At 45.2% G+C, this 24,061-nt stretch overlaps 1 protein-coding gene across 1 annotated transcript; it reads left to right on the forward strand.

The window, feature by feature from the left end:
- Window positions 1-1,164: 1,164 nt before the first annotated feature.
- Window positions 1,165-23,618, forward strand: CD5L (CD5 molecule like). Its single transcript, XM_047783021.1, has 8 exons — window positions 1,165-1,343; window positions 9,784-9,810; window positions 13,082-13,402; window positions 15,518-15,838; window positions 17,963-18,283; window positions 19,602-19,916; window positions 20,997-21,314; window positions 22,791-23,618. Exons 1-8 carry the CDS (start codon window positions 1,316-1,318, stop codon window positions 22,796-22,798), a joined length of 1,659 nt encoding a protein of 552 aa, XP_047638977.1. The 5' UTR covers window positions 1,165-1,315; the 3' UTR covers window positions 22,799-23,618.
- Window positions 23,619-24,061: the final 443 nt, after the last annotated feature.

Genomic DNA, 24,061 nt, shown 5'->3' on the forward strand with positions numbered 1-24,061 from the left:
TGCCACAGTAGTAACCGCAGCAGTGACGACCCCAGAGCCTTAGGCCCTCAGAGCCACCAGGGAGTTCCCAGGCTTCTAGCTGTCTTTCTTTTTTTCTTCAGTCTTTAGAGTTTTCCTGAAATATGGTTGATTTACAAAGTTGTGATGATTTCTGCCGTACAACAAAGTGATTCAGTTATACATGTTCACACATCCATTCTCCTTCAGGTTGTTTCCCCACATAGGTTATCATGGAATATGGGGTAGAGTTCCTTATGCTCTACAGCAGGTCCCTGTTGGCTGCTCATTCCATATACCTCAGTGTGCACATGCCAGTCGCAAAGCCCCAGTCCATCCCTCCCTCCCATCCAACCAAGGAACTCCCTGGCTTCTATCTTTTTGAGTCACTTTGACCTGGAATGGAGGAACTGAAACAGTCCTATTGCCCCATGAGCCATACCTGGGGGTCAAGCATTGCTTAAACTTCTTTTTTTTAAATTAATTTATTTTTTGTATTTTTCGTATTTCCCCAGTACGTTATTATTATTTTTTTCTACCATACAGCATGGAGACCCAGTTACACATACATGTATACATTCTTTTTTCTTACATCATCATGCTCCATCCGAAGTGACTAGACATAGTTTCCAAGGCTACACAGCAGGATCTCATTGCTAATCCACTCCAAAGGCAATAGTCTGCATTTATTAACCCCAAGCTCCCAAGCCATGCCACTCCCTCCCCCTCCCCCTTGGCAACCACAAGGCTATTCTCCAACTCCATGATTTTCTTTTCTGTGGAAAGGTTCCTTTGTGCCGTGTATTATATTCCAGATATAAGTGATATCATATGGTATTTGTCCTTTTCTTTCTGACTTACTTCACTGAGTATGAGAGTCTCTAGTTCTATCCATGTTGCTGCAAGCATTGCTTAAACTTCTGATGTGAAATGGCCCCGTTCTCGGTTCTTACCTTTCCTTATTTCACTATGTTTGTATAGTGAAAGGACTGAAGCAGAGATCAATGGAGCTGGGGGTGGAGCAGAACCGAGTCATAACAGCCTGGGAGATTTTGTTTGTTTTCTTTTGTTTTCAGCATTTTTCTGCCAATTCCTGTCACCTCCCTTCCTCTGGGGACATGCTGAGTTCAGCACATCCAACTCTATCAGTTCTGCCCCTTGAGCCCATTGGTTTCTGGTCATCTGATAAAGCCTCGACTGCCCAGGGGCCTGCCTCCCTCCCTCCATGCAGCTCGCTTGCAGCCAGAGCTGAATATCGCTGTTCTGGGGCCTTCCTCCAGCCTCAAATTTCAACTCACCGTCTTCAGCTACCAGGGTCATGGCCCTGCTAGTCTTCTTGCTCCTTGGTGAGTAGTCCTGCTCCCGTTGGTCTAGGCTTCAGAGTCCTCTGGGACTTTGATTGGGGGAATCCTCTCCCTGCCCATTTGGGGCAGATCTAGGTATCCTTCAAGAAGAGGCTCATTCCTGCTCTCTTCCTTTCTCTATATCTGGCAATTGCTCTAAATTCAAAAAAGTCACATTAAGTATACCCAAGTTATAACACAATTTATAATCTACCTTAAATACCAGAAAATTTTGTATTTCCCTGTATTTGCTCTGACAATTTTCTTTTTTCTTTATTTGCACCCGTGGCACATGGAGGTTCAAAGGCTAGGGGGTCCAATCAGACAGAATTGTAACCGCCAGCCTACATCGCAGCCACAGCAACATGGGATCTGAGCCATGTCTGTGACCTACACCACAGCTCACGGCAATACCGGATCCTTAACCCACTGATCGAGGCGAAGGACTGTATCCTCATGGTTGCTAGTCAGGTTCATTAACTGCTAAGCCATGACAGGAACTTCTGACAAATTTCTAATAATTTATCCCATTTCCTTTTTACATAAATATTCCTGGAGTCCCCTTCATGGCTCAGCGGTTAATGAACCAGAACCAACTAGGATCCATGAGGATGCAGGTCTGATCCCTGGCCTTGCTCAGTGGGTTAAGGATCAGGCTTTGCCATGAGCTGTGGTGTAGGTCGCAGACACGGCTTGGATCCCACGTGGCTGCGGCTGTGGCATAGGCTGGCAGCTGTAGCTCTGATTTGAACCCTATCTTAGGAACTTCCATATGCTGCGGGTGCGACCCTAAAGAGTGAAAACAAAAATTCCTGAGTGCACTCTTCATGAAAAGACAAACAGGTGGGCCATAGGTTGCTAGCAGCAGGTAGAGCAAGAAAAAGAAGTGGAACAGGACAGACATCTTCATTGGTCATATGGTACAGTTTCCCTATAATGCTTCCCCAGTTTCCTCCAGTTCTGCGTTGCTTAGAATAATTTAGAGTAAATGGGGTTTTGAAATCAAAAAGACTTGAGTTTCAATCCTTGCTCTTTGATTTCTTAGCTGTCTAATTTTTTTTAAATTTATTGAAATACTGTGAATTTTCAATGTTGTATTAATTCTGCTGTATGACAAAGTGACTCAGATATACGTGTGTATATATATATCTATATATATCTTTTCACATTCTTTTCCTTTATAATTTATTACCAGATATTGAGTATTGTTCCCTGTGGTAGACAGTAGGGACCATGTTGGTTATCCTAGCTATCTGAATTTGTAAGTGTTCATGTCTCTCTGAAATCTTGTTCTCATCTATGAGATAAAGATAATATTATATTCCTCAGAGACTTGTTTGTTTTCATAAGATGACGATGCCTGCTAGGTCCCTTGCCTAATCAAGCCCATTCATTTTATGATCTTGATGATCCAGTGCATCATTGAAGCCTACACTGGTCTTTTAATTAGGCATTTATGTGTTCTATGCAGGGTGCTGGCCATATTCTTTCTTTCTTTCTTTCTTTCTTTCTTTCTTTCTTTCTTTCTTTCTTTCTTTCTTTCTTTCTTTCTTTCTTTCTTTCTTTCTTTCTTTCTTTCTTTCTTTCTTTCTTTCTTTCTTTCTTTCTTTTTTAAAGGGCCGCACTGGTGGCATATGGAAGTTCCCAGGCTAGGGGTTAAACTGGAGCTGTAGCTGCCAGACTATGCCATAGCCACAGCAACGCCAGATCCGAGCTGCATCTGCAACCTGCACTACAGCTCACCACAGCAAGCCAGATCCTTAACTCACGAAGCAAGGCCAGGAATCAGACCCACATCCTCATGGATACTAGTCGGGTTCATTACTGCTGAGCCACAACGGCAACTCTAATATTCTTTTTTTTTTGGTTTAAATTTTCCCACTGTACAGCAAGGGGGTCAGGTTATCCTTACATGTATACATTACACTTACATTTTTCCCCCCACCCTTTCTTCTGTTGCAACATGAGTATCTAGACAAATTCTCAATGCTATTCAGCAGGATCTCCTTGTAAATCTATTCTAAGTTGTGTCTGATAAGCCCAAGCTCCCGATCCCTCCACTCCCTCCCCCTCCCATCAGGCAGCCACAAGTCTCTTCTCCAAGTCCATGCTTTTCTTTCTAAGGAGACGTTCTTTGTGCTGGATATTAGATTCCAGTTATAAGTGATATCATATGGTATTTGTCTTTGTCTTTCTGGCTCATTTCACTCAGTATGAGATTCTCTAGCTCCATCCATGTTGCTGTAAATGGCATTATGTCATTCTTTTTGAGGCTGAGTAGTATTCCTTGTGTATATATACCACCTCTTCCGAATCCAATCATCTGTCGATGGACATTGGGTTGTTTCCATGTCTTGGCTTTGGAATAGGTGCTGCAATGAACATGGGGTGCACGTGTCTCTTTTAAGTAGAGTTTTGTCCGGATAGATGCCCAAGAGTGGGGATTGCGGGTCATATGGAAGTTCTCTGTATAGATTTCTAAGGTATCTCCAAACTGTTCTCCATAGTGGCTGTACCAGTTTACATTCCCACCAACAGTGTAGGAGGGTTCCCTTTTCTCCACACCTCCTCCAGCACTTGTTATTTGTGGATTTATAATGATGGCCATTCTGACTGGTGTGAGGTGATATCTCATGGTAGTTTTGATTTGCATTTCTCTTATAACCAGCGATGTGAGCATTTTTCATGGTTTGTTGGCCATCTGTATATCTTCTCTGGAGAAATGTCTATTCAGGTCTTTGCCCATTTTCCATTGGTGATTGGCTTTTTTGCTGCTGGGTTGTATAAGTTGTTTATATATTCTAGAGATTAAGCCCTTGTCGGTTGCATCATTTGAAACTATTTTCTCCCATTCTGAAAGTTGTCTTTTTGTTTTCTTTTGGGTTTCTTTGCTGTGCAAAAGCTTTTCAGTTTGATGAGGTCCCATGGGTTTATTTTTGCTCTAATTTCTATGCTTTGGGAGACTGACCTGAGAAAATATTCATGATGTTGATGTCAGAGAGTGTTTTGCCTATGTTTCTTCTAGGAGTTTGATGGTGTCCTGTCGTATATTGAAGTCTTTCAGCCATTTGGAGTTTATTTGTGCATGGTGTGAGGGGTGTGTTCTAGTGTCATTGCTTGCATGCAGCTGTCCAGGTTTCCCAGCAATGCTTTGAATAGACTTTCTTTTTCCCATTGATGTTCTTGCCTCCCTTGTCAAAGATTAATTGACCATAGGTGTCAGGGTTTATTTCTGGTTCTCTATTCTGTTCCATTGGTCTGTCTGTCTGTTTTGATACCAGTACCACACTGTTTGGATGACTGTGGCTTTGTGGTATTTCTTGAAGTCTGGGAGAGTTATGCCTCTGCTTGGTTTTTGTTCTCAGTATTGCTTGGCGATTCTGGGTCTTTTTGGGTTCCATATAAATGTTTGGATTGTTTGTTCTAGTTCGTGAAAATGTCACTGGGTAATTTGCTAGGGATTGGCATTGAATCTGTAGATTGCTTTGGGTAGTATGGCCATTTTTACAATATTGATTTTCCCATCCAGGAACATGGAATATCTTTCCATTTCTTTACATCTTCTTTGATTTCTTTGATTGAAAGTTTTATAGTTCTCGGCATATAGGTCCTTACCTCTGGTCAGGTGTATTCCGAGGTATTTGATTTTGTGAGGTGCCATTTTAAAGGTATTATATCTTTGCTTCCTTTTCTAATATTTCATTGCTGGTATACAGAAATGCAACTGATTCTGAATGTTTCTATCTCTGCTTACTTTGCTGAATTGATTAATCAGTTCAAGGAGTTTTGGGGTTGAGTCCTTAGGGTTTCTATGTAGAGTATCATGTCATCTGCCATACAGTGACAGTTTGATCTCTTCTCTTCCTATATGGATGCCTTTTATTCTTTGGTTTGTCTAATTGCTGTGGCTAGGATTCCCAAAACTATGTTGAAGAGCAGTGGTGAGAGTGGGCATCCCTCTTGTTCCAAGTGGAGTGAGAAGGCTTTCAGTTTTTCCCTTTGAGGATTATATTGGCTGTGGGTTTATCATAAATGGCTTTGATTATATTCAGGAATGTTCCCTCTATACCTACTTTGGCGAGGGTCTTGATCATGAATGGATGTTGGATTTTGCCAAATGCTCTTTCTGCGTCTATTGAGATGATCATATGGTTTTTGACTTTTTTTTGTTAATGTGGTGTATGATGCTGATTGATTTGCGTATGTTGAACCAATCCTGTGACCTGGGATGAACCCAACCTGGTCATGGTGTATAATTTTTTTGGTATGTTGTTGGATTCAGTTGGCTAAGATTTTGTTGAGAATTTTTGCATCTATATTCATCAAATGATATTGGGCGATAGTTTTCTTTTTTGGTGGTATCTCTGTCTGGTTTTGGAATGAGGGTGATGGTGGCATCATAGAATGTCTTTGGGAGTATTTCTTCTTCTTCAACCTTTTGAAAGAGTTTAAGGAGGATGGGCACCAATTCCTCTTTATATGTTTGATAAAATTCACCTGTGAAGCCATCTGGTCCTGGACTTTTATTTGTAGGGAGTGATTTTATGACCGCTTCAATTTCATTTCTAGTGATCGGTCTGTTCAGTTGGTCTGTTTCTACTTGATTCAGTTTTGGTAGGCTGTAAGATTCTAGAAAATTGTCCATTTCTTCCAGATTGTCAAACTTGTTGCCATATAGTTGTTCATAGTATTCTCTTATGGTTTTTTGTATTTCTGCTGTATCAGTTGTGATTTCTCCTTTTTCATTTATAATTTTGGTTATTTGGGTTCTTTCTCTCCTCTTTTTAGTGAGTCCTGGCCAGGGGTTTGTCAATTTGTTTACCTTTTCAAAGAACCAGCTCTTGGTTTTATTAATTTTCTCTATTGTTTTTGAGTCTCTATTTTATTTATTTCTTCTTTGATCTTTATAATTTCCTTCCTTCTGCTGACTTTAGGCCTTTTTTGTTCTTCTTTTTCTAATTCATTTAGGTGGAGGGTTAAGTTGTCCATTTGGGATCTTTCTTCTTTTTTGAGAAAGGCCTGTATTGCTATAAATTTCCCTCTGAGCACTGCTTTTGCAGCATCCCATAGATTTTGAGCAGTTGTGTCTTCATTATCATTTGTTTCAAGGTAGTTTTTAATTTCCTTCTTGATTTCCTTCCTCATTGACCCATTGGTTTTTTAGTAGCATGTTTGTTTAGGTCCTCCACGCAGTAGGTTTTTCTCTTTCCTTTTCCCATGGTTGATTTCTAATTTCATGGCATTGTGGTCAGAGCAGATACTTGAGATAATTTCTATGCTCCTAAATTTATTGAGATTCGCTTTGTGCCCCAATATGTGGTCGATTCTTGAGAATGTTCCATGAGCATTTGAGAAGAATGTGTATTCTGCTTTTTTTGGATGTAGTGTCCTGAAGATATCAATGAAGTCTAACTTTTCTATTGTTTCCTTTAGGCTCTCTGTTGCTTTATTGGTTTTCTGTCTAGAGGATCTTTCCATTGATGTGAGGGGGGTATTAAGGTCTCCTACTATGATTGTATTCTCATCAATATCTCCCTTTATGTCTGTTAATATTTGTTGTATGTATCTGGGTGCTCCTGTATTTGGGGCATATATGTTGACGATAGTAACATCCTCTCCTTGGATGGATCCCTTAATCATTAAGTAGTGTCCTTCTTTGTCTTTCTTTATGTCTTTTGTTTTAAAGTCTATTTTGTCTGATATGAGTGTTGCGACTCCTGCTTTTCTGTCATGTCTATTGGCGTGAAATATTTTTCCCCACCCTTTCACTTTCAATCTATATGTATCTTTTGTCCTAAGGTGAGTTTCTTGTAGGCAGCATATTGAAGGTTTTTGCCTTTTTATCCACTCAGCCACTCTGTGTCTTTTGATTGGGGCGTTCAGCCCATTGACATTTAAGGTGATAATTGATAGATGATTATTTATTGCCATTTGAACCTCGTGTTCCAGTTGATTCTATGGTTCTCCATTCTTCCTTTTTTTTTTTTTGGTTGGATGGTCTCCTGTTATTATCTGCTTGAGTGTATTTTTTTTTCATTTTTTGCAAATGCAATATTTGGTTTTGGCTTGTGGTTGCCCTGTTTTTTAAGTATGCTAACCCCTCCCAATAATTGTGTATTTTAGCCTGATGGTCCTGTAAGTTTCAAACACTTCATTACTATATTAAAATTAAGAAGAGAAACATACAAACAACAAAAAGGGTTATTTACTTCCTAACATCCCTTGCCCACATTTTATGGTTTTGATGACTCTTTTTTATTTTATTTTGTTTGAGGCCTGTTCATGATTAAATCTGTATGCTGGCTCATTCGAGTGACTGCTCTCTGATTGCAGTTTCCTCAGTCCTAGTTCTTCCTCTTCTTCTTTTTTTTTTCTTTTCTTTTTTCTTCCCTTCCTTCCTTTCTTTTTGTTTAGAAAAGCCCTTTCAATATTTCCTTTAACCTGGGTTTTGTGTTGCAGTATTCTTTAACTTTTGTTTGTTGAAAAAAATTTTATTTCCCCTTCTATTTTAAATGATATTCTTGCTGGATAGAGTATTCTAGGTTGCATATTTTTTCCTTTTAGCACTTTAAATATCTCTTGCCATTCCTTCCTGGCCTGTAGTGTTTCTGTAGAGAAGTCAGCTGATATTCTTATGGGGGTTCCCTTGTAGGTAACATTCTGTTTTTCTCTTGCTGCCTTTAGGATCCTCTCTTTATCACTAACTTTTGCCATTTTTATTATGATGTGTCTTGCTGTGGGTCTATTTGGGTTCAGTTTGTTTGGGGCCCTCTGTGCTTCTTGTAACTCTGATATTCTTAAACATCTGTATATCACCTATACCACCTCACAGCTAGCCCCACCCATCATGAACAAACTATTGAATCTTCCAGGCTTACTTTCACTCCCACCTCCTTCATGAAGCCCATCTGATCTGTGATACCTATAGTTAAGGACTCTGCTACAGAGGCTTTCAAGTCACTTTTGGGCTGTATCACCTTCACACTTGCAGGTCAGGCTCATCACATTCAGCTTCCTTTGCGTGCACACATGTTTTGTGTTCTTTTCTAGACATGTGGGGTGTTACGTATAATATAACCTTGAGTTTTAGGCAATTTCAGACAAGGTCTCATTGAGTCTGGGGTGGACATATCTGGAGGATAAAGGGCATGGTGTTATTAAGAAGCTAATTTGAAATCAAATGAAGGAAGAGTTTCAGGACAAGCCATTGAAACACTTGGATGTGTTTTAAAAGATCTAGGCTAGAAATGCAAAGACATAGGCTCCTTCAGAAAGATGATCCTCTAAATTGGGGTGGTGGTGAGAAGGATGGTGAGTTCTGCAGTTCAAAATGCCTAGGGCACAGTGACCACTGAGAGTCACAGGGCTTAGGACTCTCACTATGGTTTTAGGAGAGGGCCTCATGGATAGAAGAGTTCACTCACATGGAGATCTGGTGGTAAGAAGCTCTGATGTTTCAAAGATGTGTTGGTACTCAAACCTAGAAATTTGGAACTAAACGTAGAACTGCTTTCTGACCTGTTAAGCAAGACAGGGCAACCCACAGCTCATAAACTAAAAATGGATTTTACTTTTTAATTTTTTATTTTATTGTATTTTTTTAGGGCCGCACCCACGGCATATGGAAGTTCCCAGGCTAGGGGTGGAATCGAGCTAGAGCTGCCAGCCACAGAAATAGCAACAGTCACAGCAACAGCAATGCCAGATCTGAACCGAGTCTGTGGCCTACACTATAGCTCATTGCAATCCCGGATCCTTAACCCATTGAGCAAGGCAAGGGATCGTACCCACGTCCTCATGGAAACTAGTTGCCTTCTTTACTGCTGAGCCAGAATGGGAATTCCTTTTTTTCATTTTGCAGCTCAGATTTAATCTCTGACCGAGGAACTTCCATATGCTAAGGGTGTGGCCATATAAATAAATAAATAAATAAATAAATAAATAAATGCAGTTAGTCAGTGATCCCAGACAAATCCTGCCCTTGCCCCTCCTCTCCGTGCTCTCCCCCGACGACAGCTTTATCTTCCCCACCCAGTGCATCTTCCCAGTGGCCTCCAGCATGCTTTCCTCTTGAGCCCTGGGGCTGCATCACTGCACTTCCACTTTAAGTGGTTATCGCCAATCGATCTAATTGACTAGACTAGAAACCAAAATCTATCCACGCCTGGGGGAGAGCCAACCTCAGATGTCAAGGGAACATGGTGGGTCAGTGAGCTGTGGTAGAACAGGTCTTTGTGGTTCCGATTCAGTGTCCATGTCTCCTTTGAGCCTGGTCCTTCTAGAAGGCAAAGGTCCCAACCAGGACTGACTTAGGAGGCTCTGTGTCTACCACTCTACCTGTCCCACAGAGGTTGGCAAGGCTCTCCGGAGAGATGTGTTTTTGAACGAAACCTTGGACATTGATTGCATGGTCTCATCATTCACTTCTTTCTTTTCTCCTCAGCCTTTTTCACCGGACCTGCTCAATTTGGTAAGAGTTTTGGGGGCCTAGGAGGGAGGACTGTAACCGCTGGAGAGAGGAAAATTGGAAGCTTCCAGGGCCTTGGAGAGAGGCTCTGGTTCCAAACAGCCCCAGGAGATCTCCTTTCTGGTTTCCCAACCCACCCACTGAATCTTATGAGGGTAGATTTCCACTTAGAAGAGACTTGGGTGGCTGAGCATGCAAGGGGATTCCTCCCCACTTGGCGCTTGTGGCCCCGGAGTCTTGGCCACCTCTAAGGAGCAGGTGGCTTTGTTTCAGGCTCAGGAGGCACCTCCCCCACTTGTGGGCATATCTGGGGGATAAACTTCCTTTTGCTCTGCTGCGGTCCACCACCTCCAGGTCCCTCTGCCAGCTTTCATGGTGTCTTTGAACTAGAGCTGCATCAGCCTCTGAGCAGCACATGGCTTCACCAGCTGAGGGCAGGGGGTGGGGGTGGGGTGGATATCAGCCACCACTGCCCCCTCCTCTGTGAGGAGGAGGAGGAGCAGGAGTCATTGGGCTGAGCACAAACTGCTCAACTGGGGGAGCTGCACAGAGAGTTCATCTGTGGGAGAGGAAGGCTCTGATGGTCCAGACTCAAGGGGGTCGGTTGTGGATTATCAGTTTCTTTGCCATTATCCCTTGAGCCTATTTTTCTCTGGATGGTAGAGTCTTTACCAGAGAGGGGCAGCTACAAACTCTGCTATGAATGTGGAGGATCTTACACCCTGCTGGATGTAAATTGAGTCCTTAAGGAGCCCTGTTTCTGAGTCTCCTCCAACATTCAGGGTCCTTGGTCTTTTTTCTCTGGCCTCCAGCACCATCCCTCATTGCCAGTGCCGGGAGACAATGGCTCTCTAAGGCCTTCCCACATCCCAGGATGTTGCTCCTCTACCCCTGGGGCCCTCTCCAGCCCTCAGCTAATAGAGCCGCCTGAAACAGTGCCTGAGATGAGCTTCTGTTCTTCTCTCTGGCTTCAAATCTTTTCTCAGCCCTTCTTTCCCTCAAGCTGGATTTCTTTGCTACTTCTTCTATGTCTTTCCTTTCTTTCGTACATATTTCTTCTTTCTTAAGGGGTGTTCTGGTCCTCCACTCCATGGAAGATGAAAGCCAGAATTTTATAAATCAAAATTACATAACTCATGGGTGATCTTGATAGCTAATATTTGTTGGAGTAGACAAAACTGCCTATTCAGACCCTCATCTTAGTTACAATGACCCCAAAGCCATTTCTAGGCGCCTCTTCTGGAATTATATTTGTACTCAGATATATGTGCCTTAAACGTAGCTGTGCAAAAAAGGGAAACTTTTCCTAGTTTTCTTATGGTTTTATTTTAATTCCTATTTCTAACCTCCATTCCTCATGTTGCTTTCTACAAGAATTTATGGAGGAAACAGAGAGAAACAAAAACAAATAAGCAAACCAAAGAAACTGCTCAATGCAATCAGCCAGGTCAGAAGTTCCCACTGTGGTGCAACAGGATTGGCAGTGTCTCTGGCACGCCAGGACTGAGGTTCAGTGCCCTGCCTGGCACAGTGGGTTAAAGGAGCTGATGTTACTGCAGCTGCAGCATAGGTCAAATGTACGGTTCAGATCTGATCCCTGACCCAGGGACTCCACCGGTCGTGGGCAGCCAAAAATTAAAAATAAAAATGAAGATAAATAAAATAAAATCGGCTAGGTCTGTTTCCTAACTCAGCCATATCTTCTGGGGTTGATGCCAAGCTCTAGGGCATTTGTGCAGAGCTGAGAGTAGGTAGAGAGTGGCAAATCTGGTCTAGAGAAGTCAGGTGCCATCCAGGGAGGCACCGGCCATTCTGCGGGGCCCCTGTTGTCGTAAGTCTCACAGTTCCTAGTCCAATGGGCCACAGAGCACCAGTCCACATGTGGCCCCTCCAGGTGCACCAGAAATTCTCCATGGAGGGGTGGCACAGTTAGGTCTTTATCACCAGGTCCCTGTGGGGTTGAGGACACTTGGTGGGATGGCCTCAAGCCTATGGGATATAATGTCCTTGAGGGCAGAAATGCCGATGACCTTGCTCACCCCGGCTCTCAGAGTGCATAGAACAGTGCCTGGAATGTCGTTGCCAGAAGCTTGCTTCCTGATGGGCTCTTCCCTGGTGTCCCTACACAGCCTTCTCTATGCTCCATCTGAGTCTTGGTAGAAGGGAGAGACTTTCTCTTATCTTTTTCCACCTCCACGGCTTTAGTCAAGAAGTAGAAACAAGTCCTAGATTCCTCAGCACTTCCCTGGAGACTGTGTGAAGCCTCTCTCCGACTCCCAACCCATAGAATCCTCTAGACTCGGTTTCGGGGCTTTGAGGCTGAGTGGCTCTGACTTGTTCCTTGCCCAGTGCTCTCTGTCTGTGTTCTGAGCTGGTTTCTTGAACAGGGGAAATATGATAGGCTGTAGCGAGGATGGGGAGGAATGGACCATTGCTATAGAGAGAGGGAGGCAAGTTGTTCAACCCAAATTATTTTAGGTCATTCTGCTTCTCTCTAGCTGCCATGGGAGAAGACAGGGTCACAAATAAGAACTCAAGAGCTATCTCTGCATTCATGGTCTGACCTGGGGCTTCCACTCTTTGACAGTGTTACCATTTGACTTTGAGTTTCATGAGAAATATTTGCTTTATCAGTGAGATAGTGGGGTGGAGTTGATAATCTCTACAGACTTTGGATCCTGACCACCAGTGTTTCCAAAATCTACTGGACATTCAGAGAAGCTTTCTCTTAATTTTTAAACTCAAGAGTCAGCAGGCATATCCAGGATTCTGGAAGTGGATTTTCTTGATAAGGTACAATGCAGAGTGTGGTAGAACCAGAACCCAGAGATGGGGTCCTGTAGCAACTCTTCTTCCTCTTACCTTTTGATACCTCCTTTCTCCTTCCTTAAACTTCCACACCCTGCAATTGGTGGAAGAGTTCTCAGAACACTGTGTACATGCCTGAGTATGCTCTGGGCTCCTGCCAGACCTCCAGCCAACATCTTTTTTTTTTTTTGTCTTTTTGCTGTTTCTTGGGCGGCTCCTGCGGCATGTGGAGGTTCCCAGGCTAGGGGTTGAATCGGAGCTGTAGCCACCGGCCTACGCCAGAGCCACAGAACGATGGATCCGAGCCGTGTCTGCAACCTATACCACAGCTCAGGGCAACGCCGGATCCTTAACCCACTGAGCAAGGGCAGGGACGGAACCCGAAACCTCATGGTTCCTAGTCCGATTCGGTAACCACAGCTCCACGACGGGAACTCCCTCCAGCCAACATCTTGTTTCTTTGCAGAGTCTTCATCCACAGTGCGACTGGTGGGAGGTCCCCATCGCTGTGAAGGCCGGGTGGAAGTGCAACAGAATGGCAAGTGGGGTACCGTGTGCGATGATGGCTGGGGCATGGAAGACGTGGCTGTGGTGTGCCGGGAGCTGAACTGTGGAGAAGCCAAGTGGACACCAGCTGGTATTCTATATACACCATTGGCAGACAAAGACCAAAAAGTCCTCTTCCAAGAGGTCATCTGCCAAGGGCATGAATTGAACCTGTCTCAGTGTGACCAAGTGGAAGTTTTTGATTGCACCCACGATGAGGATGCAGGGGCACAGTGTGAGAGTGAGTATGGCAGGGCTCAAAGACTGTCTGCTAGCTGCTCATACTGCACATGGCTGCCCCTTTCCTTCTTCTTCACCATGACTTCACACAATGGCCATTGGTTCCTTGTCCTTCACATCTCACACTTTCTCAATTGTGGGCAGTGGAGACAAACATTATCCTTCCCTGGAATTGTCACTCCTTCATGACTGACCTAATGCTTTTCTCTCGGTTTCAGTCTTTAGGAGAACCTGCTTCTCTTCCCACACATGCACAGATCCAACAAACACTAAACGTTTATTAAAAAGCATATGCTGTATCAGGAGCTCAGAATGGAGTTCTAGGGAAGAAATGAGCTTGCGAAGTAAAATATATGCTTTTTCGGTTAAGGCAGGAGTCTATTTTCTAGCTAGGAGATGCGCATGCAAAACTAACACACACCAACTGTGTATAAATGAGAATGTTGCTATTGTTTTATTCTTTTATTCCAATCCTATATTTGTTTTCTATGTATACATAATTTCTCTCTTTATGTATATTTCCTCCACCAGTAGACTGTGACCTGGCTTAGAACTAGTCCATGTCTTCTCTTTGTCACCCCACAGTTGTCTATTGAAGGAAAAATCACCAAATATTTGTACCTTGATACTGAAGTCTCATTCCTGTTTCTTAGAAACTGCCGTTCAGATCTGATCCCTGACCTGAGAACCTCATAGGTCATGGGGCAGCAAAAAAAAAAAGACGTAAAATGACATCAGCCACGTCAGTTTCCTAACTGAACCACTTTTTTGTTCTGGGGATGATGCCTACAGTGTACCGGGTCTATAGAAATCATATTCCATCCATGCAGGCACCGGCCATTCTGCGGGGCCCCTGTTGTCGTAAGTCTCACAGTTCCTAGTCCAATGGGCCACAGAGCACCAGTCCACATGTGGCCCCTCCAGGTGCACCAGAAATTCTCCATGGAGGGGTGGCACAGTTAGGTCTTTATCACCAGGTCCCTGTGGGGTTGAGGACACTTGGTGGGATGGCCTCAAGCCTATGGGATATAATGTCCTTGAGGGCAGAAATGCCGATGACCTTGCTCACCCCGGCTCTCAGAGTGCATAGAACAGTGCCTGGAATGTCGTTGCCAGAAGCTTGCTTCCTGATGGGCTCTTCCCTGGTGTCCCTACACAGCCTTCTCTATGCTCCATCTGAGTCTTGGTAGAAGGGAGAGACTTTCTCTTATCTTTTTCCACCTCCACGGCTTTAGTCAAGAAGTAGAAACAAGTCCTAGATTCCTCAGCACTTCCCTGGAGACTGTGTGAAGCCTCTCTCCGACTCCCAACCCATAGAATCCTCTAGACTCGGTTTCGGGGCTTTGAGGCTGAGTGGCTCTGACTTGTTCCTTGCCCAGTGCTCTCTGTCTGTGTTCTGAGCTGGTTTCCTTGAACAGGGGAAATATGGATAGGCTGTAGCGAGGATGGGGAGGAGTGGACCCTTGCTAGAGAGAGAGAGAGAGAGAGAGAGAGAGAGAGAGAGAGGAGAGAGAGAGAGAGAGAGTTCGAGATAGTGAGAGAGAGAGTTCGAGATAGTGAGAGAGAGAGAGAGAGAAGTTGTTCAGGCCAAATGATGTTCAGGCACTCTGCCTCTATCTCACTTCCATGGGAGGAGAGAGAAGCATGAGGAAGACAGCACACAGCAGATATCTCTGCACTCATGGTCTGACCTGGGGCTTCCACTCTCTGACCATGAGACCCTATGATCCTCTACGTCATGAGACTCCTTTTCTTCATTGCAGTAGTGGGGGTGGACTCGATGATCTCTCTAGAGCCTTCTAATCCTGACCAGCAGCGATTCTGAAAACTGCTGGATGTTCAGGCAGCCCTCCTCTTCATCTTCAAACTCGAAAGCCAGCAGTCATAGCTGGGTGTCTGGAGGTGGAGTTTCTTGATAGGGCACAGTGCAGAGTGTGGCAGAACCAGAAACCAGAGTCGGGGTCCCGAAGCTCCTCTTCCCTTTTGACGCCTCCTTTCTCAGCCCTCAAACTTCCACAACTTGTGAGGGGTAGAGAGTTCCCAGGACGCTGTGTACAAGCCTGCGTACTCTCTAGGCTCCTCCCAGACCTCCAGCCGATATCTCATTTCTTTGCAGAACCTTCACTCACAGTGCGACTGGCAGGAGGTCCCCATCGCTGCGAAGGCCGGGTAGAAGTGCAGCAGAATGGCGAGTGGCATACCATGTGCCGTGCTGGCTGGGGCATGGAGGAAGCGGCTGTGGTGTGCCGGGAGCTGAACTGTGGAGAAGCCAAGGGGACACCGCGTGGTACTGCATATGAACCATCGACAGGCACAGACCAAAAAGTCCTCATGCAAGAGGTCATCTGCCAAGGGCATGAATTGAACCTGACTGCGTGTGAGCCAGTGGATATTTCTGCTTGTTTCCATAATGAAGGTGCAGGGGTGCAGTGTGAAAGTGAGTATGGCAGGGCTCAAGGCCTGTCTGCCAGCTGCCCATAGCTCACATGACCACTCTTTGTCCTTCTTCTTCACCATGAACGTCACACAGTGGCCGCTGGCTCCCTGTCCTTCACACCTCATGCTTTCTCAATTGTGGGCAGTGGAGACAAGCATTATCCTCCCCTGGAGTTGTCACTCCTTCATTATTGACCTAACGCTTCTCTCTGGTTACAATTGTTATGAGAACCTGCTTCTTTTTTGCACACGCATGCATAGATGCAAGAAGCACTAAGCACTTGTTAAATAGCGATGCTGTATCAGGAGCTTGGGGTGCAGTTATAGGTAAGAAATGAGCTTGAAAGTATACTGTATGCCTTTTCAGTTCTCAGGGAGTCTAGTCTCTAGCTAGGAGATGCGCATGCAAAACCAACACACACCACCTGTGTGTACCTAATTGCTCTTCTATGGCTTTCTTTTATTCCCAGCTCAGATTTGCTTTATATGTCTTCATAGTACCTCTCTGTGTGTATACTTCCCCCTGCATTAGACTGTGACTCGGCTGAGGACCAGCCCATGTCTTCTCTTTGTCACCCCACGGTTTTCTATGGACGGAACCATCACTAGATAACTGTCCCCTGATACTGAGGTCTCATTCCTATTTCCTGGTAACTACGGTACAGATCTGATCCCTGACCCGGGCACCCCACATGCCATGCGGCAGCCAAAACATAAAAATAAAGTATCATAAAATCAGCCAGGTCTGTTTCCTAACTCAGCCATATCTTCTGGGGTTGATGCCAAGCTCTAGGGCATTTGTGCAGAGCTGAGAGTAGGTAGAGAGTGGCAAATCTGGTCTAGAGAAGTCAGGTGCCATCCAGGGAGGCACCGGCCATTCTGCGGGGCCCCTGTTGTCGTAAGTCTCACAGTTCCTAGTCCAATGGGCCACAGAGCACCAGTCCACATGTGGCCCCTCCAGGTGCACCAGAAATTCTCCATGGAGGGGTGGCACAGTTAGGTCTTTATCACCAGGTCCCTGTGGGGTTGAGGACACTTGGTGGGATGGCCTCAAGCCTATGGGATATAATGTCCTTGAGGGCAGAAATGCCGATGACCTTGCTCACCCCGGCTCTCAGAGTGCATAGAACAGTGCCTGGAATGTCGTTGCCAGAAGCTTGCTTCCTGATGGGCTCTTCCCTGGTGTCCCTACACAGCCTTCTCTATGCTCCATCTGAGTCTTGGTAGAAGGGAGAGACTTTCTCTTATCTTTTTCCACCTCCACGGCTTTAGTCAAGAAGTAGAAACAAGTCCTAGATTCCTCAGCACTTCCCTGGAGACTGTGTGAAGCCTCTCTCCGACTCCCAACCCATAGAATCCTCTAGACTCGGTTTCGGGGCTTTGAGGCTGAGTGGCTCTGACTTGTTCCTTGCCCAGTGCTCTCTGTCTGTGTTCTGAGCTGGTTTCTTGAACAGGGGAAATATGATAGGCTGTAGCGAGGATGGGGAGGAGTGGACCCTTGCTAGAGAGAGAGAGAGAGAGAGAGAGAGAGAGAGAGAGAGAGAGAGAGAGAGAGGTTCGAGATAGTGAGAGAGAGAGAGAGAGAAGTTGTTCAGGCCAAATGATGTTCAGGCACTCTGCCTCTATCTCACTTCCATGGGAGGAGAGAGAAGCATGAGGAAGACAGCACACAGCAGATATCTCTGCACTCATGGTCTGACCTGGGGCTTCCACTCTCTGACCATGAGACCCTATGATCCTCTACGTCATGAGACTCCTTTTCTTCATTGCAGTAGTGGGGGTGGACTCGATGATCTCTCTAGAGCCTTCTAATCCTGACCAGCAGCGATTCTGAAAACTGCTGGATGTTCAGGCAGCCCTCCTCTTCATCTTCAAACTCGAAAGCCAGCAGTCATAGCTGGGTGTCTGGAGGTGGAGTTTCTTGATAGGGCACAGTGCAGAGTGTGGCAGAACCAGAAACCAGAGTCGGGGTCCCGAAGCTCCTCTTCCCTTTTGACGCCTCCTTTCTCAGCCCTCAAACTTCCACAACTTGTGAGGGGTAGAGAGTTCCCAGGACGCTGTGTACAAGCCTGCGTACTCTCTAGGCTCCTCCCAGACCTCCAGCCGATATCTCATTTCTTTGCAGAACCTTCACTCACAGTGCGACTGGCAGGAGGTCCCCATCGCTGCGAAGGCCGGGTAGAAGTGCAGCAGAATGGCGAGTGGCATACCATGTGCCGTGCTGGCTGGGGCATGGAGGAAGCGGCTGTGGTGTGCCGGGAGCTGAACTGTGGAGAAGCCAAGGGGACACCGCGTGGTACTGCATATGAACCATCGACAGGCACAGACCAAAAAGTCCTCATGCAAGAGGTCATCTGCCAAGGGCATGAATTGAACCTGACTGCGTGTGAGCCAGTGGATATTTCTGCTTGTTTCCATAATGAAGGTGCAGGGGTGCAGTGTGAAAGTGAGTATGGCAGGGCTCAAGGCCTGTCTGCCAGCTGCCCATAGCTCACATGACCACTCTTTGTCCTTCTTCTTCACCATGAACGTCACACAATGGCCTTTGATTTCCTGTCTTTTACATTTTACACTTTCCTAATTGTGGGCAGTGGAGAGTAGCATTATCGTCCCCTGCAATTGTTACTCCTTCATTATTGAACTAATGCTTCTCTCTTGTTTTCCATCTTTATGAAAACCTTTACAGCACCAACAAACTGTGAACATTTGTTAATTAGCATATACTCTTTCAGGAGCCCGAGATTGATTTCTTTGGAAGAAATGAGCTTCAAAGTATAATGTATGCCTTTTCATTTCTCAAGGAGTCTGTTATCTAGCTAGGAGATGCTCATACAAAACCAACACACACCAACTGTGTATAAGTAAATGCTGTTGCTATTGTTGTATTCTTTTATTCCCATCCCATATTTGCTTTCTATGTATCTAAAATTTCTCTCTGTCTGTATATTTCCTCCTCCGTTAGACTGTGACTTGTCTGAGGACTAGTCCATATCTTCTGTCACTCCACATTTTTTCTATCAAAGGAACAATCACTAAATATTTGTACCTTGATACTGAGGCCTCATTCCTATTTTTAGAAAGATTGAGGGTTAGGAGCAGTAATCTGGTATTCTTGGGTGTTAATGCTGAATCTGAAGTAAAAATGTTTGGTCTTGGACACATTGTGCATGTTTTCATTGTATTTTATTATTATTATTATTATTAACATTTTTTCTTTTATGGCCCCATCTGTGGCCTGCAGAAATTCTCAGGCTTGGTTTTGAATAAAATCTGCAGCTGAGGCCTATGACACAGCCATGGCAACCCTGGAACTGAGCTATAACTGTGACCTACACTGCAGCTTCAGGCAATGCAGATCCTTAATCCACTGAGTGAGGCCTGGAATCAAAACCATATCTTCAATGATATTATGTCAGGTTCTTAACCCATTGAGTCACAATCAGAACTTATTATTATGATTTTTAAAATCTATACAATGTCTCTACCTGACTCTTATAACCAAAAGATTAGAATTCAAATGTGGAAATAATTTGAAAAAATAAAAATAGTACAGAAATAATTAGTGACTCAACTTGGACCTGAGAAATAACATTCTCTTCATTGATTTATTTATCCATTCTGTCATTAAGCATCTATTAGGCAGCACTAGGCACTGTAGCAGACATTGGACTAAAAACCAAGAATCGAGAGATGGGTGCATGGGACTCCTTTTTTGGGGACTGTGTTTTTCAGGGAACTGATATTTTCTCTTTCTTTTCCCACAGTGCTAGAGAATGTGAGGCTGGTTGGTGGCCCTAGGCGCTGTAAGGGGCGGGTGGAGGTGAAGCACCGAGGGAAGTGGGGCACCGTGTGCAAAGCAGGCTGGAATCTCTCAGCCGCGAAGGTGGTGTGCCGGCAGCTGGGGTGTGGGAAGGCTCTGCTGACCAAAAGATGCTGCAGTACTACCCAAGGTCAAGGGCCCATCTGGCTGAGTGAGGTGTCATGCTCAGGACGAGAACTAAGCCTTCAGCGCTGCTCTTCTGGGATTTTGGGGAAGAATAACTGCACCCATGATGATGACATGTGGGTCGAATGTGAAGGTAATGCCTATAGGTCCAGGGACCAGGTTCATGCATAAACTTGATGAATTGGAATTCTATTCAACCAGTGTTTACCGAGAACTACCCACGTGTCGAATAACCATGGCAAAGTTGTTTAATTGTGCTGCTCATCAATCCTCTTGTTTTTAGTTTTTATTTTTATTTATTTATTTATTTATTTTTGTCTTTTTAGGGCCACTCCCTGGTATATGAGGTTCCCAGGCTAAGGGTCCCATTGGAGTTGTAGCTGCCAGCCTACACCTCAGTCACAGCAATGCCAGATCCAAGACATGACTGTGACCTACATCACAGCTCATGGCAATGCCTGTATCCATAACCCACTGAGTGAGACCAGGAATTGAACCTGTGTCCTCATGGATACTAGTCAGATTAATTTCTTCTGAGCCATGGCAGGAACTCCAATCCTCTTGCTTTTAAAATGGACATAGTGAGATGTGCCTTTGTATATAAAAATGCTTTGTCAATATTAATTAATTAACTATATTAATATGATCTATTATTATATTGCATCCTACATTATAGGAGTAGGACACACAGGTCTAGGTGCCTGTTGGATTTTTTTTTTTCTGTTTACAGACACACACTATGGCATATGGATGTTCACAGGCTAGGGATCGCATCAGAGATGCAGCAGAGGGCTAGGCACAGCCACAGCAACCCTGGATCCGAGGCACATCTTTGAGCTACACCACAGCTTACAGCAACTCTGGATCCTTAACCTACTGAGAGAGGACAGGGATCGAACATGCATCCACACGGACAATATGAAGTGTTCTTAACCCATGGAACCATAGTGGAAACTCAGATTCTTCAAGTAAAAAGAAAACTACTAGAAAGTCATGTGTAAATATTAGATTTTATTAAATATTCAATGGGAAAGTGAAAAGATCCTAGTTAAGGAAATGAACCTGGGCCACATGGATTGGAACCTAGAGAAAGGGCTATAACCACAGAAACACAGGTAGAGAGTTTCAAAGGGCTGATGGGATTTGACTGTGGATGTAGACGACCTTATGTTTTTCTTCTTTGCCTGTTTCTCTCCATTCACTGACCCTGCAGATCCCTTTGACTTGAGGCTGGTAGGAGGAGACACCAATTGCTCTGGGCGACTAGAGGTGCTGCACAAGGGCGAATGGGGCTCTGTCTGTGATGACGGCTGGGGAGAAGAAGAGGACCAGATGGTGTGCAAGCAGCTGGGCTGTGGGGAGTCCCTCTTCCCATCTGCCAAAACCCAGAGGTTTGGCCACGGGGTTGGCCGCATCTGGCTGGATGATGTTCGGTGCTCGGGGAAGGAGAAGTCCCTAGAGCAGTGCCGACACAGGTTCTGGGGACATCACGACTGCAACCACAAGGAGGATGTGGCTGTGATCTGTTCAGGTAAGCCCTGCAGATGGAATTCATGAGGACTGGCACGTAGGGAGGTGAAGAAGGGGGGCGTGGGTGAACTCTGGGGATAAGGGTCATTCTAGCAGCGCCACACCTCTGCCCATGGTAGTCACCTACTTTATGTGTACGTCAAGGGATTTGGTGGAGGCATTCTAGTAGTCAATAGAATGCTAATCTTAATTTGAAAAACTCTCTTACCTTATAGTTATTGAATGGGAGAACAAGAGGCGGGTTGAAAATTACTGAATTAATATCCTCATATTAAACGTGAAGATAGAACACTCAATCAAAGAAAAGAAGCAACTTTCCCAAATCATAAACACTGCTTTGCAATGATAGAGCAGAACTAAAATGACTGGCCTTGACCCTTAGCTCAGGGAGTTGTCTTAGATGACCCGAACTCTCAAACTCTAAGTTCACCTCTGGAAGGTGGTCCCACCTCATTCTCTCTATGGTCACTCCCCAGATTCGAAGCTCCTCTGTGGGAACGGGGCAGGGGTAGGGGGCTCTTTGGGAATGCCCGTGAGAGCGTCTTTGCAGAGAGGCTCAGATACCAGCTCTGGAGAACTGGAGAACTCAGAGGGATGAAGGCAGAAACCTTGTCCAACAGGAGCCAGGAAATGCAAGCCAGCAAGTCCCCCCTGGGTGACTGACTCAAGAGAGTTCCAGCTCGGAAGCCCTCCTCTTTGCAATCAGGATGAGAAGCTGGTTGCACAGGGCTGCTTGGTGAAACACTCAGTTATGGAAGTCGGGAAGAGCTGACAGTTGGCCAGTGATGTCAGGAGCAGTTAGTGCCTGGGGAAGGAGGGGTTTAGTGACAGAAGACTAGGGGTTGAGTCCTGCTACTGCCATTCTGAGGCTCTGTCATCTTGGGTAGTCACTTGACTGTTCAGGACTTAAATTATTTCATCTGTAAAAATGTCCCATGCCCTTGTGCCATTTTTTCCCTTGAAGAGTTTTATGATTGTGTGAGAGTAAGAAGCCTCAATAGATGTGAATACTGTGACTCTTGTGGGAGCTGGTTGACTGGGTCCCTGGGATGTAGCACCAGATTTGAACTTGGCTCACATCAGTGTGAGATATGTGTATGACTAAGCTCTGGGAGGGCCCTTTTTTGGGGGGGAGGGCACAGCTGTAGCATATGGAAGTTCCCTGGCTAGGGGTGGAATTGGAGCTACAGCTGCTGGCCTACACCACAGCCACAGCAATGTGGGCTCCAAACCCCATCTGTAACCTACAGCACAGCTCATGACAATGCTGGATCCTTGACCCACTGAGCGAGGACAGGGATCAAACCCGCATCCTCATGGATACGAGTTGGGCTCGTTTCTGCTGAGCCACAACAGGAACTCTGGTTCTCTCTTTCTTATATTGAGATCCAATCCTCTTTTTTGGCCTCTTTGAGCTTGAAGGAAATAATTCCGTCTTGCAGGTCCCTAACCTTCCTATATGTTCTTCTCTTTACAGAACCATAGCCTGGACTTCATGATGCTCGACCAGACCCCAGCAAGCCCTGAGTGTCCTTTATTTCCTCATGGGCCCTGACTGGCCCAGTATGTGCACTGGGCCTGCAGGCTTTAGCCACCCCTCCCTCAGCCCCTCAGCAGGAGTCTAAACACTCTGCTTACACCTTGCTCTCAGAGCCAAGCCCCCTCACGGTTGCCTGGAGATAGGAGTTGTTGAATTCTCCCTTTCCACGGAAGAGGAGCTCCCAGTCGCCCTCCCCTCACTGATGATGCTTTGGCACTGGCTCTGGCCTCTCCTGTTTCTTCTCAACCAGCCTGGGAGTCCCCAGGCTTCTTTCTTTGAGCATGACAGGCCATTTCCAAGACAAGACCTCTGTCTGTAAAGAGCAGGAAAGGAATGAGACAACCAAAGGAACAGTTGACTGAAACTGCAGGGTAAACAATTACAGGGAACCTGGGGGAAAGCTTGGAGTCTCTTGGGATTCTTTTTCTCAAGCTTCGGGTGATCACCACAATCAACATCTTATCATCCTCCTACTCCTTAGCAAGAGGAATCTCACAAATGAGTTTGAATTGACCCAAGGAGAAATGTTTTGGCTCTGGAGCTACCACTGGGGGAAGGGCAAGGAAGAGCTGCAGAGAGAGCATTTGGGGACTCGTGGCAATCCTTCAGTTTGGGGTCTGCAAATCTGAGGGGAGACAGAATGACCCTGAGGAGGGAATCATGGCTGACTTCTAAAATTGACACCTTTAGACTCTGAGGCTATGCTGAGTGTCTGTAATGTGCTTACATTTATGCCTTCTAATAAAGTAGCTCTCACTGTCTCAACAGTTGCCTCCCTGTGTGATAGACTCCTTCTGCAGGAATGTCAGCAATGGCCTTTTAGGCAGGATCAGGTAGAAGAGAACCTGCCAGCAGATGCAATCATGTGTGTTAATATTGCTCTCTTTTATAGATGCAAAACTCTCTCCTTATTTCCTAGCGTGTGAAAATAGGTAGAAAAACCTAGCATCCAAGAAGAGAAGAACATGCCTTAACAGACACTTTGGGATCTGCTGTGTCTACTCAAAGAGATTTTGCCTTTATCTGATCAGGTTTCTTGGGTCTTCCTGATTTTCCCTGTAGACTAGTATTGTGTTCCCTCTAGCTCATAGGCTCCAGAATCCATCGTGGGTGGTCTTTTTCCATATACCACATAGACCATAAAATGAGAGGAAGCCCTTCAAGAGATACATAAAATAAGGAAACAGGTACACAGGGAGGAGCATGTT

The sequence above is a fragment of the Phacochoerus africanus genome, chromosome 6, assembly GCF_016906955.1.
Source record: "Phacochoerus africanus isolate WHEZ1 chromosome 6, ROS_Pafr_v1, whole genome shotgun sequence".
Taxonomy (NCBI): domain Eukaryota; kingdom Metazoa; phylum Chordata; class Mammalia; order Artiodactyla; family Suidae; genus Phacochoerus; species Phacochoerus africanus.

Bases quoted from the DNA above. Each gene is read 5' to 3' on its own strand.
- CD5L (XM_047783021.1), top strand. From the start codon at position 1,316: ATGGCCCTGCTAGTCTTCTTGCTCCTTG. The intron at 15,839-17,962 runs GTGAGTATGGCA...ATTTCTTTGCAG, and splicing joins TGCAGGGGTGCAGTGTGAAA to AACCTTCACTCACAGTGCGA. The intron at 18,284-19,601 runs GTGAGTATGGCA...CTTTTCCCACAG, and splicing joins TGCAGGGGTGCAGTGTGAAA to TGCTAGAGAATGTGAGGCTG.